The sequence below is a fragment of the Bos indicus genome, chromosome 2, assembly GCF_029378745.1.
Source record: "Bos indicus isolate NIAB-ARS_2022 breed Sahiwal x Tharparkar chromosome 2, NIAB-ARS_B.indTharparkar_mat_pri_1.0, whole genome shotgun sequence".
NCBI classification, from domain to species: Eukaryota; Metazoa; Chordata; class Mammalia; order Artiodactyla; family Bovidae; genus Bos; species Bos indicus.
The window spans coordinates 86,058,013-86,076,449 of NC_091761.1; the positions used below are offsets into that span (position 1 = coordinate 86,058,013).

The 18,437-nt window shown below is 42.0% G+C and overlaps 1 protein-coding gene across 5 annotated transcripts in view; it reads right to left on the reverse strand.

Annotated features, from left to right (window-relative positions):
- Positions 1-18,437, reverse strand: part of RFTN2 (raftlin family member 2) — a 93,932-nt gene that overhangs the window by 35,806 nt on the left and 39,689 nt on the right. For all 5 annotated transcript variants that reach the window (XM_070800080.1, XM_070800075.1, XM_019974424.2 and 2 more), the window contains exons 6-8: positions 16,692-16,895; positions 6,919-7,040; positions 5,648-5,751 (exon numbers count right to left, since the gene is read on the reverse strand). In XM_070800080.1, the coding sequence (XP_070656181.1) occupies positions 5,648-5,751; positions 6,919-7,040; positions 16,692-16,895 (430 nt within the window). The remainder of the gene's footprint in view (positions 1-5,647; positions 5,752-6,918; positions 7,041-16,691; positions 16,896-18,437) is intronic.

Genomic DNA, 18,437 nt, shown 5'->3' on the forward strand with positions numbered 1-18,437 from the left:
ACTGATGCTGAGGCTGAAACTCCAATACTTTGGCCACCTCATGCAAAGAGATGACTCATTGGAAAAGACCCTGATGCTGGGAGGGATTGGGGGCAGGAGGAGAAGGGGACGACAGAGGATGAGATGGCTGGATGGCATCACCGACTCAATGCACATGAGTTTGGGTGAATTCCGGGAGTTGGTGATGGACAGGGAGGTCTAGCGTGCTGCGATTCATGGGGTCGCAAAGAGTTGGACAAGACTGAGTGACTGAATTGACTGAAAGCTTGGACTCTGGTCAACATTTACCCTGATTCTATGCAGAATTCTCCTCTGCTCAAGCCCCTTCATGAATACACATATACCAAACCACTCCCCATCTCACTACCACTCCCCCTGCCCCAGGCCAGTTTTGCTGTTTGGGGAGACACCACTTTGGAAAAGATCCTCCATGGTCTCCTTACTTGCTGTAAGTAATAAATCCTTGCTTTTCCTGATCTTTGGCTTCTTTGTAACTTTTGACTAGATACCCACCAAGAGGCAAATGCAGTTTTTGGGTAACAGGTATAATTCCCTGGGCTATACAACATATCTTTGTTGGGTAAACCTATGGCTGATTCATGTTGATGTTTGGTAGAAACCAACACAATACTGTAAAGCAATTATCGTTCAATTAAAAATAAATAAAAAATATATCTTTGTTGCTTATCTATTGTAAATGTAGCAGTTTGTATCTGTTAATCCCAATCCGTAATTTGTTCCTCCTGCTTTCTCTCCTCCTTTTGGTAACCACAAGCTTGTTTTCTGTATCTAACAGGATATATTTGAGTACTGAAAGAAAATACTTCATGTAGAGACCATTCAAATTATGGCTTACATGATAGAGTAGAAAAAAATTGAAAGTTGCTTAAGACACAATTGTTGTATATGAGTTCAAAATATTTAGGAAGAAAGTTTTTACTGGTTCTAAGTTATGTTTTAAGACATGTGGGCCCAAAAAGAAAGATGATAACATTTGTTTTTCTGAGTGCAAGCATCATGTATAGGCATGAACTTTTATAGTGTCATTATTTGTCTTTTGAATTGGTTTTATTGGTTTGTAATACTCAGTGCTGATTTTGTATACAGTGAACTACAGTGTTTCCATTTTCTGAAATATCTTGATTTAGGACAGATATCATGCACAGACCCTGCTTTATCACACTCAAACATCATGATAATCCAGTGAAACTGATATTATTATATCATTTTCCAGATGAGGAAATTGAGACTCAAAGAAGTTCTCCAAGTCATATAGCTGGTAAATGGTGATGGTGTAATTCAGATGAGATCTGTGTATCTCAAAGCCTGAACCATTCTTCTAGTTTCAGAAACTAAAAACTTTTAGGCTCTATCCTCTACCTGGACCAAGATGAACTGTATGTAATATGTTTATTGATGTTTAAAGATGACCTGGCTGAAGGTGACTACTATTCTGTGTGTACTGAAGCAGCTAAGACCAGCGTGTGACTGTCACAGGGACAGGATATTTGGACAAGAATAAAAAGGCCCAACCCTGTGTGGAGGTTTGTGCCAGACACTGATGGGTGAGGCTGGGTGACAAGTCTGCTGGCTTGCAGGGCCCTGGAGGGTCCTAGTAGCCCCCTTGCTTTTTTTTTTTTTTGGTTGTGCCAGCTCAGTGTGTGGCACAGTTCCTCAATCAGGTTTTGAACCCAGGCCACTACAGTGAAAACACGGAAACCTAACCACTGGACTACAAGGAAATTCATGCCCCATTGCTAGTTTAATTGCACATAAAGAGGAGCCTTCACAAGGAGGGCCTGTAAGGTCCATTCTGTCTCCACAGCATCTTGGTGGATACTGGCAGTACACTGGGCTTTCCTGGTGCTCAGTCGGTAAAGAATCTGTGTGCAGTGCGGGAGACCTGGATTTGATCCCTGGGTTGGGAAGATCCCCTGGAGGAGGGCATGGCAACCCACTCTCGAAATCTTGCCTGGAGAATCCCATGAACAGAGGAGCCTGACAGGCTACAGTACATAGGGTCACAAAGAGTCAGACACGACTGAGCGACTAAGCACACTAAGCACATGCACACACAGGGGTACAGAGGAAACTGGGACTGTGGTGAGGCAGCAGTGCTACCTCTTCCCCAAGGACAGCAGACAGCCCCTCCCCACTCCAGAGAGCCTCCTAATCACTTGATCTGGCCTGTGACGCTTATGCTGTTTGACACACAGGACAAGGTGGTCAGGCAAAGCATCGCTCTGGCTCCACCACCCTCTCCCATCACAGTATACTTGAGATGTGTTCCTTCCCACCTGTGGTCTCAGTCCTGTTCTCATTCCCAAACCAAACAGGAGTTGCTCAGCGAGTGGCAGCCCATGTTCTATTGCTTAGCATCCAACTTTTTAGTCTTGCTATCTAATCTAGAGCCTGGCTGGTCATTCATATCACTTTAGGAAATATTTAGACTCATGGGAATCAAGTCCTGAGTTAATAGGAAAGAGGAATGATAAATATATTTTCCACTGGGAAAAAAAGGAACATGAAAGGTTCAGAACTTAGAGGACTTTTAGGAAGGGTCAATGATGCCCTAAATTATACACCTAGGAGAAATGAGGAGGCTAAATACAGAAGTTATTCTGAGGGAGATTGGAGGGTGAGTCAGGTAGACCACTGACTTGGCAGATGGAAGGTGAGGGGTGGCAGGGAAGTGGAATTTCTTTCTTTTTTCACCACCTATGCAAAGTTCCTCAAATGTTGATGAGATTCTGAAGCTTGTGAAAATGGAGCTTCATGGACCCTACCCTTGGAGCCTCTGACTGTCCTGCTGGGATAAGCCTCCAGCATGTGTATATTCCCGGGCATTTCACAGTGTTCACATCGCTTGGTCTGAAGGCCAAATCTTGAGAATTACTGCTGTCCTGTGATCTGACAGATGTGTCACAGATTAAAAAAAATAATAATTAATTTATTTTTCGCTGTGCTGGGTCTTCATTGCTGCACTGGCTTTTCTCTAGTCATGGCGAGTGGGGGCTACTCGCCAGTTGTGGTGTGCAGGCCTCTCATTTCAGTGGCTTCTCTTGTTTCAGAGCACAGCTCTAGGGTGCACAACCTTCAGCAGTTGCAGCATGTGGGCTCAGTAGTTGAGCTCTCTAGAGCACAGGCTCACTAGCTGTGGCACTCCAGCTTAGCTGCTCCTCCACATGAGGAATTTCTCAGACCTGGGATCAAACCTGTGTCTCCTGCATTGGCAGGAGGATTCTTTACCTTGAGCCTCCAGGGAAGCCTCTATGTCACAGACTTTTAGAAGCTGAGTAATGATTCAGAGAGCTACCACTCACAATTTGAGAACAGTTACCAATAAACCTCTGAGAAGAAAAGATTGTTTTGCTTACTTCTAACCTCTCCTTTCGGAGAAGGCAATGGCACCCCACTCCAGTACTCTTGCCTGGAAAATCCCATGGATGGAGGAGCCTGGTAGGCTCCAGTCCATGGGGTCACTAAGAGTAGGACATGACTGAGTGACTTCACTTTCACTTTTCACTTTCATGCATTGGAGAAGGAAATGGCAACCCACTCCAGTATTCTTGCCTCGAGAATCCCAGGGACAGAGGAGCCTAGTGGGCTGCCGTCTATGGGGTCACACAGAGTTGGACACGACTGAAGCGACTTAGCAGCAGCAGCAACCTCTCCTTTTAAAGCCTGAGTGTCTTTACCCTGTATCCACTTTTATCCCTTTCCCCACCTGAAGAAGGTGTGGCTTTATTATATAACCATGTCAATTCAATGTTTTTAAAGTTTGTGGGGAGGTAGTGTTATTGGGCAGGGGTAAAGTTGCTAAACTAAAGGGTGGATCCTCCTCCTCGAGGAAGGGGGAGTTGCTTCCCTTAGCTACGCTATCAGTGTTAAGCTGTGGTCCAGTTGCCTCTGCTCAAAGGGAAGGCCCAGGCAACACTGTGCTGTCCTCTGCAGGTTGTACCAGCCCAGACAGGACAGCCTTGGCAGTCAGCCATTTTCTGGATGCCAAATAGAGCAGAGGGAATATCTCTGAGTCCAAGGGACAGCAAAGCACTTCATACAGAGGGCTTAATTTGTCTCTTTTTCCAAACAAACAAAAAAATAACAACTCGATCTTTTCCTTCCCCAGGAATAGGACAAAAGGAAAAGTTGGTATTTTTGAAGTGGTTCTAATGTAAGTGTTTATTTTAGTGGAAACAGAAAACAAGTTCATGGTGCAGGAGAGAGCTACCTTTCCCCCCACACTGGAGGGGCGGAATGGAGGCAGAAGCGCTGTTGTCTCTCCATCCCACCCTCTGGGCCCCACTGCAGCTCTAACCCTAGCTGTGTGCTGGACTGAGGGCAGTTTCACACAGGCAGTGCACAAGAGCAGGACGAAGGGTCCCGCAGACAGGGCTGTATTTTCTGTTTGCAGATTCATATCCACTCAATCTTCACTCTAGGGAAGAGTCAGCATCTCAAGTTGGAAAAAAGGAGGCATAGTAGTACGGCCTTCGAAGGGAGGGGCACCTCTGAGTCCTGGAAGCTGCAGTGAATTGGGAGTTGGTCTACTTTGCCCCTTCTCTGGCGCTGCCAGTGTGAACTCACACGCCCTTGAGAAGGCGGTGCCTTTAATAATAGCTTGTATGCACAGTTGGCTCTCTGCATCTGCAGTTCAGATTCTACCAACTGCCAATGGAAAATATTCGAGAAAAAAATTTCAGAAAGTTCCAAAAAACAAAACTTGAACTTGCCAGCAATTGTGTACATAGCATTTAAATTGTATAGCTATTTCAAATAATCTAGAGATGACTGAAAGTATACGGGCTGCATGTAGATTATATGCAAATACTATGCCACTTTATAGGGTGTCCCTCGTGGCTCAGGTGGTAAAGAACCTGTCTGCAATGCAGGAGACCTGGGTTTGATCCCTGGGTTGAGAAGATCCTTTGGAGGGTGGCATGGAAACCTACTCCAGTATTCTTGCCTAGAGAATCCCATGGAGGTGTCTGGTGGGTTATGGTCCATGGTGTCACAAGGAGTCAGATGTGGCTAACATACTTTACCTTTATCTTTGGTGAGGAAAGGGTTACAAAGAACCAAGCAAACAGTTTTGGGCCCTGGAATAGACTGTCCATTACAAAACACCAGGACATGCTGTCAACCTCTCTTTGCCTGCCCCATTCCCTCCCCACATTTGAAAACTCCCTGGTGGCTCAGATGGCAAAGAATCTGCCTGCAATGCAGGAGACCCGGGTTTGATCCCTGGGTTGGGAAGATCCCCTGGAGAATGGAATGGCAATCCACTCCAGTATTCTTGCCTGGAGAATCCATGGACAGAGGAGTCTGGTGGGCTATAGTCTGTGGGAGTGGCAAAGAGCTGGACACGAATGAGCGAGTAACACTTCATGCCAATTTATACAAGGGACTTGAGCATCCCAGATTTTGGTATCCATGGGGGTCCTGGAACAAATCCCTTATGGGTACTGAGGGATATATATAACAAGAGAGGGTTAGATTTGCTGATCTCCAAGGCCCATGAAATCAGATTAGAAGTTCAGTGAAATGCTTTTCGTAGGCCTTATATAAGCACTGTTAGGTTGCATTATCTTACAGATGATCTCTGTTTTAGCATGAAATGAGGGTGTGTCAGGTACTTCAGCGTTACCTGTCATGTCTCAGTATAGGAGTAGGCAACACGCTTGTCAGGAGCCATCCAAACTCAGCCAGAGTGTGCAGCAGAGGACCATAATCTGTCTTGATTTCACAACCCTGCGTGAATAAGCACAGAGGTCATAATCTAATGACAAAGACAACCAGCTACACAAATCATGACAATAAGGGTGAGGAGTGTTGGGATAAGGGGCATTCATGCTCCATTAAGTGCAGTTTCACTGGCTCCAGTCTTCTTTTCTGCTTCCTGCTGCTTCCCAACCATTCAACCAAGCTAGAAACCCTGGGGATCTGAGTGGAGCGAGGTTCTCTAAGGTTTGGGCCTTCCTTCCCTAGGTCTTATTTGGGCATCAAACTTTAATGTATAGGGTGGAGGTTAGGAATTTGCATTTTAAAAAGCTCCCTGGGTGATTTGGATCCAAGTAGAGGCCACACTTTCAGAAACACTGGTCTAGGGCCTGGGAAGTGAGGACTGGAGTAGAGAGTGAGCATTGAGGAGTCAAAGGTGAGAGGAGCAAAGAATGTTCACTGCTTTTCACTCACTTGGAATTGATTCTTACTTGGAGTTGTTCCTCTTATCCCACATCCTTGTGCCTCCCTCAGTGGGGTTTCCAGTTTCCTTGAAAATGGCCTATGTCTCTCTAAGCTGGGCAAGGCCAGAAAGGTGAAAGTGTCCTTGAGAGAGGCTGTCAGTGAGGGCCTCATACACCAGCAAATATACCTGAATTCAGTCTGTACACCTCAACGGCAGTCCATTTGGTGATACCTGAATTCAGAGCGCACAATGCTGACAGCAAAGTCACCTCTTATTAGGAAGGACAATGCTGTGTGTATACATTTGGTCTGCTGAGAGAGAGAATACCTTTGGATATTTTTGCCTTTGAAAGTCAATTCACAAGGTGAAAAAGTCAGTCACATTGGTTGCTCAAAGACAAAATTGACTGAATTTGTTTTCACTTTCATCTAGTTGTCTTGGCATTGTGTACAGAGAATCTCAGTGCCGAGGATGTTGTTTAGAATAAGAATGTCGAACGTTTGGGAATCTACTGCTATAATTATTTTGCTATCTTTAAACAAATCTGAACATTGAGTAAAACAAATCACCTTTTCCCAAATTTGCAAGAAGTTTGTTCAAGTATTTGTGATGAAATTCTGAACACTGAATAAACATGTGTTTGAAGAATATTGTCCGTGTTAGGCAATGAAGATCTAAATGTAAAACTCAATATAAAAGTAAAGCCAAATTATAAAAAAAACACAGTTTACCTCAATAACTGTCCATTGTTCTACTACGATGGCATCATTTCCTTTCCTGCTGAATCCTGGTACTCCAGACCCTTCTTCTTCATAGATAAAGACTCCTTCCAAAGATTTCGACAATTGATCCCCTGTGAGGAAAAAGATACAATTAAGGAGAGTTGCACATATTCAGTGTCTTTTCAGGTCATCTAGAATGTTAATAAACAACCCTTACAGGAAGCTGAAAGAAAAATATATCAATTAATAAATACTTGTTTTAGGTGAATCTATGACATTTCCCTTATCTTTGAGGTAATTTCTTTCTTTTTTTTTTCAAAAGTTAAGTCAGTTTTATACCTAACTGAATTAAAATCAAATTGTAAACATGAAGACTACAATAACAAACACAAGATAAAATAATATCATACAGTGAGAAGCAAGTGGATTTCCTAAGCCTAAAAACATCTGAAAATCACCTTCACCTGGAAATCAAATGCTGGTTTCTGTTCTTCATGTTGTATGTATGTCAATCATACCACTAAGAAAAACAACATCAAAAATATTAATCTTTGAAATTACAAGTGTGATATCAAAACCAAGGTGAGGTAAGATTATTTTAAAAAACATAAATACAGAACAATTCTTTGCTTCAATGATGCTTAAAAAAAAAAAAGAATGGTAACAGGAAGATCCTAAACAGAAGTTATTGTCAAAAGAATTCCTGCTGGGAAGGAAGTTTTGAGGGAGGGCCTCTCTGACATTTTTTTGAACAGTTGACAATAACCAGCTGGCCAAAACTAAACTGATTTTATGGAAATTCTTTTGTCTCCTACAATTTTCCCATGATCATGTGCTGGTTAAACATTTTGTTTTTATACAGCACATCAAAGTTTCCTTGATGGACGATTATCCAAATAATAACCTACAAAGTTTTCAAAACATCTATTAAGTTTAAAAACCAAAAAACAAACAAACAAAAAAAACCAAAGTAATTCAAATGTAATTTTAAGTTTTCATTTTTATTAATGAGCTATAAAATTTTAAGAGAAAATCACTACTACTATTTTTATATCAGTTACAGTTCAGGCAGAATAACATGAAGAATTTACTTTGTTCGGCATGGTTCCCAAAACCCAGTAAAGTTTAATTTACTTGTTGAAATTGCTATTCTAACTACAATATATGTTCTACTTCCTTTAAATGTACTTGTCTACTGTCATACCAAAGTGACCCACAGAATTAAACCTGTTTTTGATCGTCAGTTTGGAGCATCCCAAGACCATCTTTAAAATTGTATATTTGCCTCAAGTCCTTTTTTAGAATGGGGGTATGAACTTTAAGAATAATTATATACTCTGATAATTATATAGTTAATTGTAATCTCTTCTTATTTACTTTAGGATTATATAGTTGGAGAACTATGGGTTTTGTGGTATCTGTTTTCTTGTTCTCAGTATTGAGATTCCTTAGTACTTCTAAACTTCTCTTGGTTTAAAAGAATGAAAATGTTGTAGACTCACACACTGCAATACCACCAAGAATAAAAAAGAAAGACTCACTGGAATACAACAACATGGATAACTGTCAGAGATACTATGTTGAGAAAAAAAGCGAGGAGATAAAACATACTGTATAGTTCAACCTACATGAAGTTCAAAACTAAGCAAAATTAATCTATGGTGCTGGAAGTCAGAACAATGCTTCTCTCTGCATGGGAGGATATTAATGGGGAAGGGCCATGAGGAGGCCTTCTGGGATTTCGGAAATGTTCTGTATCCTTTTTTTTTTTTTTTGCCTTTTACCCCTCAATATTGAGATATAGTAGTTGACATATAAGGAAATGTTCTGTATCTTGAACATTTGTCTTCTATTCAGTTGTACTCATAAGATTAATGCATCCTGTTCTATGTGTCTTATTCAGTTCAGTTCAGTCGCTCAATCGTGTCCAACTCTTTGGGACCCCATGAACCACAGCATGCCAGGCCTCCCTGTCCATCACCAACTCCTGGAGTTCACCCAAACCCATGTCCATTGAGTTGGTGATGTCATCCAACCATCTCATCCTCTGTCGTCCCCTTCTCCTCCTGCCCTCAATCTTTCCCAGTATCAAGGTCTTTTCAAATGAGTCAGCTCTTTATATCAGGTGGCCAAAGTATTGGAGTTTCAGCTTCAACATCAGTCCTTCCAGTGAACACCCAGGATTGATCTCCTTTAGGATGGACTGGTTGGATCTCCTTGTATCTTACAACTTCAGTTAAAAACAAAAGACATTCCTTCTCACTTTAGATCTCCCCAAGTCCCCTGGCTAAGCTTTCTTAGGGACCATTCTGGTCCTCAGAGCCACAGAAGAATGATAACTTCCCAGGAGGGACTATTTCTATCTCTTAAGAAACTCTCCCTGACAGAAGCGGTAGCTGGGGAGGGGGGCAGGGAAGGCCTCATGGGGAGTGACCATTGGGGTGCTTGGTGTGTTATACTCCAGCTATTGGGGTAAGGTGACAATTCTGAACAATTACTTAACAACTGTCCTGAACTGACTCATCTCTTAACAGCATGTATCTCAGACCTTCCCACCCTTTGTGCCTTGGCCCACTGGTGTGCTTAGAATGGGGTTCAGATGAACTAAGGTACAGGGCGCCCCCTCCTGCCCAGAGCAGCTTTTCTTCTTCTATCTATGTGTCCTACAATATTGTTGTTCAGTCGCTCAATCGTGTCTGACTCTTTGTAACCCTATGGACTGGAGCATGCCAGGCTTCCCTGTCCTTCACTATCTCCCAGAGCTCAAACTCATGTCCATTGAGTCGGTGCTGCCATTCAACCATCTCGTCCTCTGTCATCCCCTTCTCCTCCTGCCTTCAACCTTTCCCAGTATCAGGGTCTTTTCTAATGAGTTGGCTCTTGGCATCAGGTGGCCTAAGTATTGGAGCTTCAGCTTCAGAATCAGTCCTTCCAATGAATATTCAGGATTGAATTCCTTTAAAATTGACTGGTTTGATCTCCTTTCAGTCCAAGGGACTCTCAAGGGTCTTCTCCAACACCACAGTTCAAAAGCATCAATTCTTCGGTGCTTAACCTTCTTTATGGTCCAACTTTCACATCCATACATGACTACTGGAAAAACCATACCTTTGACTATATGGACCTTTGTTGGCAAAGTAAAGTCTCTGCTAATGCACTGTTCAGGTTTGCCATAGCTTTTCTTCCAAGGAGCAAGTGTCTTTAAAATTCATGGCTGCAGTCACCATCTATAGTGATTTTGGAGCCCAAGGAAATAAAGTCTCCCACTGTTTCCATTATTTCCCCATCTATTTGCCATGAAGTGATGGGACCAGATGTCATGATCTTAGTTTTTTTTAATGTTGAGTTTTAAGCCAACTTTTTCACTCTACTCTCTCACCTTCATCAAGAGGCTTTTTCATTCCTCCTCGTTTTCTGCCATAAGGGTGGTGTCATCTGCATATCTGATGTTATTGATATTTCTCCCAGCAATCTTGATTAAAGCTTGTGCTTCATCCAGCCTGGCATTTCGCATGATGTACAACATTATCATTTTCTATGTGTGCAGAGGGCTTCTCAGATGGCTCAGTGGGTAAAGAATCCGCCCACAGTGCAGGAGACGCAGGTTTAGTCCCCCGGAGGAGGGAATGGCAACCCACTCTAGTATTCTTGCCTGGAGAATCCCATGGACAGAGGAACCTGGCAGGCAACAGTCCATAGGATAACAAAGAGTTGGACACGACTAAAGTGATTGACGGAGAAGGCAATGGCACCCCACTCCAGTAATCTTGCCTGGAAAATCCCATGGACGGAGGAGCCTGGTGGGCTGCAGTCCATGGGGTCACTAAGAGTCAGACACAACTGAGCGACTTCACTTTAACTTTTCACTTTCACGCATTGGAGAAGGAAATGGCAACCCACTCTAGTGTTCTTGCCTGGAGAACCCCAGGGACGGGGGAGCCTGGTGGGCTGCCGTCTATGGGGTTGCATAGAGTCGGACACAACTGAAGCGATGCAGCAGCAGCAGCAAAGTGATTGAGCATGTGTGCATAATATTAAAAAGTTACAAAGAATTGACCTGATCCACTGCTTCTCAATTTTTTTTTTCTGGCCTTGCTGTGAGTAATACGTGAGATCTTAGTTTCTCCTGACCTGGGACGGAACCTGTGCCCTCTCAATGGAAACACAAGTCTTAACCACTGGACTGCTAAGGAAGCCCTGTGGTTAGCTTTTAAGAATAGGGAAGACGTCCATTTTGCTCATCAGTATAAACCCCATGTGCCAGGCCTACGGCCTGGTGTGTATATCTATATCTATATCTATATACATATGGAGTTTCCCTGGTGGCTTAGCAGTAAAGAGTCTGCCTGAAATGAAGGAGACTTGGGTTCAATACCTGGGTCAGGAAGATCCCTTGGAGGAGAGCATGGCAACCCACTCCAGTATTCTTGCCTGGAGAATCCCCATGGAGAGAGGAGCCTAGTGAGCTCAGTACATGGGATCGCAAAGAGCAGGACAGGATTGAGCAACTATGCACAGTAGCACATACATACATATATGTATATATGAAATGAATACATACATGTTTCAGTGCCATTACTCTACCCTACTTTTCATTCTGATACACCTCCAACTCCACACAAGCATTTTTATAGGAGTGAAGAGACTGAAATGACTATCAAGTGAAGTCTAAAAAGAATCCACAAAAAATGAAAGTGTAGCCTTCAGATGTGGGTATATCATAGGTAGGAAGAGGCTATGCTCTGAGGGTGGTGGGCATTGGTAGGCTAGTGAAGTGTAATAACCTCAAGTGTTGTGTTTGTGTGTGTGTGTGTGTGTGTGTTCTGTACCAGTTGGTAGAGTTGACCATCTCATCCATGTCAGCTGCCCGCTGGATCTCTACATGTTCTGGTAGAATAAAGTGCTTTGTCTCTATTGGCATAATTGGATAAGCCTCTTGTAGGCTCCTCTGGATTCATTTGGGAGTTGTAAGTGTGCAGAGAACCCAGCTGCAGGCCAGTTTGGAGAAGGCCAGATGCTGGAGAAGGCCAGGAACAGGAGAAAGTCATGCAGTGAGACCCTCGGGCCATAAGAACAGCAGGAGGGTCCCTGGGTGCCCCTGTGTGTGGGACTTTTCAAAACAGAAAAGGCTTCGAAAGTGAGTGGGAAAGGGCACTGAAGAGGAATTTCACAGACCTTACAAGATTTCCACCATGACTTTCCTGACTTAAATTTTTTTTTTTTCCACTTCTCTCTGTTTCTGGAGAATTTTATAGAATGAGATTTGTGGAGTAATATATTTAAATTTCTGAGCAATATCTGGTTTTGTGCTTCTCCTCATGTGTGGGCTGGCTTCTGACAGTATTTTGGAAGAGGATAGGAGCAAGACAAAACAAAATATGCATTGTCCCCTACGTGTTTTGGATGTCAGGCATCAGATGTTCTAGGACAAAGTGGCCCCTTCAGCCTCTGACTTGCTTCTCATGGTGACACAGGCACAGGTCACAATTTCCCCTTCACAGCTTCCCTGTGTACTCCCAGGAAAGTCCTGAGTGACACACCCAGTCACCAGACCTTACAGACCATGGCTCATTAGGGCTTGGCATGGCCTGCAATGCAACACGCCTAATGAGACATTCCGGAGCTGCTGACAGGGAGAGACTCTCCCTGGGGCTCTCTAAATAGCTTCTGAGGCTTTAAGAACAAAAGCCCTAAAGAGCCTCTGGCTGGCAACTGCTGTGGCTAATTTTATTTCCACCAGGCAAGGCTCAAGGCAGGGATGCCTGAAAGACATTGTGAAAGGAGGATTTCTTTGTCTTTCCTTAAGCAATTAGTCATAATCCAAAATTTGGAATGGCTCTTTAAAGTTTTTTTTGGCCACATCACGCAGCTTGCAGGATATCCTAGTTCCCTGACCAGGAATGGAACCCAGGCCTTGATAGTGAAAGCGTGGAGTCTTAACCATTGGACTGCCAGGGAATTCCACACACCCCAGCCCCTGTTTTGAATGGCTTTAACTTAGACTCTTTGGAGGAAAGAGCAAGACATAGACACAGAGAGAGAAACATGTGAAGCATAAACTGACCTCCAAATAGCTGATTCATACTAAAAGTATTGTAAGAACATCTTGTAAGTGTCAGGAGAGAAGGCCAATCCCAGAAAATGAACGCTGACAGTGGGTGAGGCACTGTGGGAGTCACTTTGTACATAGTGTATCTTACCAAATTCTCACAACAGTTAGTAGAAATGTTTTTACACCCCTTTTAGGAAACTGAGGCTCAGTGAGCTCAACTAACTTCCCCAGGTCACACAGCTCTAAGTAGAAGACACAGAATTTAAACTGTTTAAATACTAAAGTCCACAGGCTTTATATCAGATCTGGCTGTTTCCATAAAAGATCAACTTGGAAGAAGTTTCCAATAACCAAAAATACTATTAAATCTTTATTGAGTACTTGCTAAGTGCCAAACACTATGCAAGGGGCTGTATTTTGGGGTGCTCCAATGAACTAGATCCTTACTCTTGGTTGCTAGTTAAATTTGGAACACAACTTGACAAATTTAAATAACCAAAATCTTTAGTTGTATTAGTTAAGGCATCACTAGGCTGATCTAATAATAATGAGGTTTATTGAGATCTCATCTGGTTTGCTTTTTCATTCCCCTCTCTCACCTCAGTGAATCATGGTCCCTAACTATCCTGATCTGCATAAACTCCATTCTTCTTAATGCATTTTTCCAGTCTCCTTACTATCTTTTTTTTCTTTTCTTTTAGCACTAATCTCTTTTGAAAAAAAAAACAACAAAAAACACTTTTCTTAGAAATAATTTTTGGAAAGTTTTGCTTGTTTTTGTGACAGACAAATAATTACATATCCATTATAACTAAAAGAAGATTAGATAGAGATGAAAGATAAGGGAAAGGCATAAATAAATACAGATCATTTTCTGAACCAAAGTTTATTTTTCTATACAAATTTTAGGAGGAGTCGGGTTTAGAGAGGAGGACATGGTAGGTAGTATTCAAAACTGGGCTGCTGCTGCTGCTGCTAAATCGCTTCAGTCATGTCCAACTCTGTGCGACCCCATAGATGGCAACGTACCAGGCTCCCCCGTCCCTGGGATTCTCCAGGCAAGAATGCGGGAGTGGGTTGCCATGTCCTTCTCCAATGCATGAAAGTAAAAAGTAAAAGTGAAGACGCTCAGTTGTGTCTGACTCTTAGCGACCCCATGGACTGCAGCCTTTCAGGCTCCTCTGTCCATGATATTTTCCAGGCAAGAGTACTGGAGTGGGTTGCCATTGCCTTCTCCCATCCGAAACTGGGCTAGTGTAATAAATTTGGATAGTAGTTGTTAAATGCCATCATATGCCTCCTGATTGGGCTGCTGTAGTACATCTTACTCGGAAAATTCTACTAGTTGATCACACCGAGGTTTGTCTATTTCTTATCGTTACAACCCAACAGCAAACATTACAATAGTACCACACAGGATTGTTAAGATTTTACATTAAAGTTGCATGTGCAATTGCCAAATTCAGACTTAAATTGAAGAATGTGGGGCAAACCACTAGACCATTCAGGTATGACCTAAATCAAATCACTTATGATTATACAGTGGAAGTGAGAAATAGACTGAAGGGACTAGATCTGATAGATAGAGTGCCTGATGAACTATGGATGGAGATTCATGACATTGTACAGGAGACAGGGATCAAGATCATCCCCAAGAAAAAAAATGCAAAAAAGCAAAATGGCTGTCTGGGGAGGCCTTACAAATAGCTGTGAAAAGAAGAGAAGTGAAAAGCAAAGGAGAAAAGGAAAGATATATACCCATTTGAATGCAGAGTTCCAAAGAATAGCAAGGAGAGATAAGAAAGCCTTCCTCAGAGATCAATGCAAAGAAATAGAGGAAAACAACAGAATGGGAACAACTAGAGATCTCTTCAAGAAAACTGGAGATACCAAGGTAACATTTCATGCAAAGATGGACTCGATAAAGGACAGAAATGATATGGACCCAACAGAAGCAGAAGATATTAAGAAGAGGTGGCAAGAACACACAGAAGAACTGTACAAAAAAGATCTTCATGACCCAGATAATCACAATGATGTGATTACTCACCTACAGCCAGACATCCTGGAATGTGAAGTCAAGTGGGCCTTAGGAAGCATCAAAGGTTCATAAGCATCTAGCTTATGAATAAAGCTAGAGGAGGTGATGGAATTCCAGTTGAGCTCTTTCAAATCCTAAAAGATGATGCTGTGAAAGTGCTACACTCAGTATGTCAACAAATTTGGAAAACTCAGCAGTGGCCACAGGACTGGAAAAGGTCAGTTTTCATTCCAATCCCAAAGAAAGGCAATGCCAAAGAATGCTCAAACTACCGTACAATTGCACTCATCTCACACGCTAGTAAAGTAATGCTCAAAATTCTCCAAGCCAGGCTTTAGCAATACGTGAACCGTGAACTTCCAGATGTTCAAGCTGCTTTTAGAGAAGGCAGAAGAACCAGAGATCAAATTGTCAACATCTAATGGATCATGGAAAAAGCAAGAGAGTTCCAGAAAAACATCTATTTCTGCTTTATTGACTATGCCAAAGCCTTTGACTGTGTGGATCACAATAAACTGTGGAAAATTCTGAAAGAGATGGGAATACCAGACCACCTGACCTGCCTCTTGAGAAACCTGTTCGCAGGTTAAGAAGCAACAATTCAAACTGGACATGGAACAACAGACTGGTTGCAAATAGGAAAAGGAGTACGTCAAGGCTGTATATTGTCACCTTGCTTATTTAACTTATATGCAGAGTACATCATGAGAAATGCTGGGCTGGAAGAAACACAAGCTAGAATCAAGATTGCCAGGAGAAATATCAATAACCTCAGATATGCAGATGGCACCACCCTTATGGCAGAAAGTGAAGAAGAACTAAAGAGCCTCTTGATGAAAATGAAAGAGGAAAGTGAAAAAGTTGGCTTAAAGCTCAACATTCAGAAAACTAAGATCATGGCATCCAGTCCTGTCCTTCATGGCAAATAGATGGGGAAACAGTGGAAACAGTGGCTGACTTTATTTTTCTGGGCTCCAAAATCACTGCAGATGGTGACTGCAGCCATGAAATTAAAAGATGCTTACTCCTTGGAAGGAAAGTTATGACCAGCCTAGACAGCATATTAAAAAGCAGAGACATTACTTTCTCAACAAAGGTCCATCTAATCAAAGCTATGGTTTTTCCAATGGTCATGTATGGATGTGAGAGTTGGACTATAAAGAAAGCTGAGTGCCGAAGAATTGATGCTTTTGAAGCGTGGTGTTGAAGAAGACTCTTGAGAGTCCCTTGGACTGCACGGAGATCCAACCAGTCCATCCTAAAGGAGATCAGTCCTGGGTATTCATTCGAAGGACTGATGTTGAAGCTGAAACTCCAATACTTTGGCCACCCGATGTGAAGAGCTGACTCATTTGAAAAGACCCTGATGCTGAGAAAGATTGACAGCAGAAGGGGATGACAGAGGATGAGATGGTTGGATAGCATCACCGATTCAATGGACATGAGAGTGGGTAAACTCCGGGAGTTGGTGATGGACAGGGAGGCCTGGTGTGCTGTAGTTCATGGGGTTGCAGAGTCAGACACAACTGGGTGACTAAACTGAACTATACTGTGCAATAATTAGAATCTTTTTTCTTAGTAGTAATATCTGTCCTTTTAGCCATTGAACTTGAGAGGCAAAAACATTTCCACCAACTCTGACACAGGTCAAATTTTTTAGGTATCAACATATCATAATATAAAACTTACCTTTAGATGTTTCCCAGCATACAAAAGAATCAATTAAAGACAAGCCTTGTTTATAATAAAATGTAGTTAACTCCAGCCAATCAGCATCAAGTGTACTAATGACAGAGCCTTTTCTTGTTACTTTCATTGACAGGATGCCTTCCTGATAGTTCCAGCAGGTTGATTCATCATCAAAAACATTGAAGACTGTATACAACTTGTTATCTGAGGATAGGTATTCAGAAGGAAGAAAAAAGGGAAAGTATTACTAAAATTGTGTTTTAAAAATTTAATTAATCCTGAGCTATTTCAAGCATATAGGCACAGAGAATAATAAATTACCTACCATGCAAGTTTTATCAAATGTTAACTTTGGGCCATGTTTGCGTCAGAGCTTTTTCAAGGAAATGAGAGATGTATGTAGATAAGGCTCACGATGTATCTCTCCTAATCCTATTCTCCAGAAATAGCTACTGTAATGAATTTGGTGTTAATCATTCTCATGCAAGTACTTCTGTTCTTTAAAATACATGTCTATACATATAAATGATGTTTTGCAATTTAAAATTTTTTAAAAATGGGGTGTTGTGTGTATCAATCCATAAGTTAATTTTCTTGTTCAATATTATGCTTTAGAAGTATAATTAATACATGTAGGTCTTGTTCATTTAGTTTAATTGTTACATAGCATTCAAGTTTACTTTTCTCCTATTGATGGAAATAGATATTATTATTGAATTTCTGTTATTACAAACATTACTCATTCCTTGGATACATATGTGAAAGTGACTCTAGAATGCATACTACTTTAAGTTAGCAAATGTGATGGACCCACATCATTGGTTGTGCATTAGGAAGTCTGACGTCATTTTCATCCCAGACAGTATTAGGGATATGTGTGTTATTTGTGTTTTTCTTGGTGAGTTTCCATGGATTTCACCAGACTCTCCAAGAGGTCTTTATTATGTGTCTGCTCCCAACCCCCTGCACCAAAAGTTAAGAACCAACCCCTGGCATAGAAAAGTTATCAGGGTTTTAAAATAATCTAAATAGAAGGCAGAATCTAAAGACTGATAATTAAGTAGCATATTTGATTTGGAATTTAAAAGATTAGGAATAGACATTTGATCTAATCAAAGTCAGGATGGGAATGAGCATGAGTTTAAAAGTAGCCATGGGCCTGGTGGGCTACTGTCTATGGGGTCACACACAGTCGGACACGACTGAAGTGACTTAGCATAGCATAGCATAGTATAGCATGGATACCAGGTGGCGCTAGTGGTAAAGAACCCTCCTGCCAACACAGGCGATGCAAGAGACTTGGGTTCAATCCCTGGGTTAGGAAGATCCCCTGAAGGAGGGGATGGCAACCCACTCCATTATTCTTGCCTGGAGAGTCCCATGGACATAGAAGCCTGGTGGGTTATAGTCCATAGGGTTGCAAAGAGTTGGACTTAGCATGCAGCATACATGTGGATAGAATATAATAGTTGACCATATAACAGAATATAGAATAGAATATAATAACGACCATAATTCCAACACTCGTTCACTCTTACATTCCTAAATTTTTCACACTACAGGAAAATCAGGGTGGTAGTTAGCTAAAGAACTGGTTAAATAAAAATGGAATGGTGTTGGTGGTGGTGAGGTGGTGAGATGATGAGCTGGGAAATGCTCTTGGTTCTTTCTTAAGGAGGCCATGCTGACTGTGGTCCAATGAATGTCTGCCATGCACAAATATTGAGCAATCTCACCACAACCCAG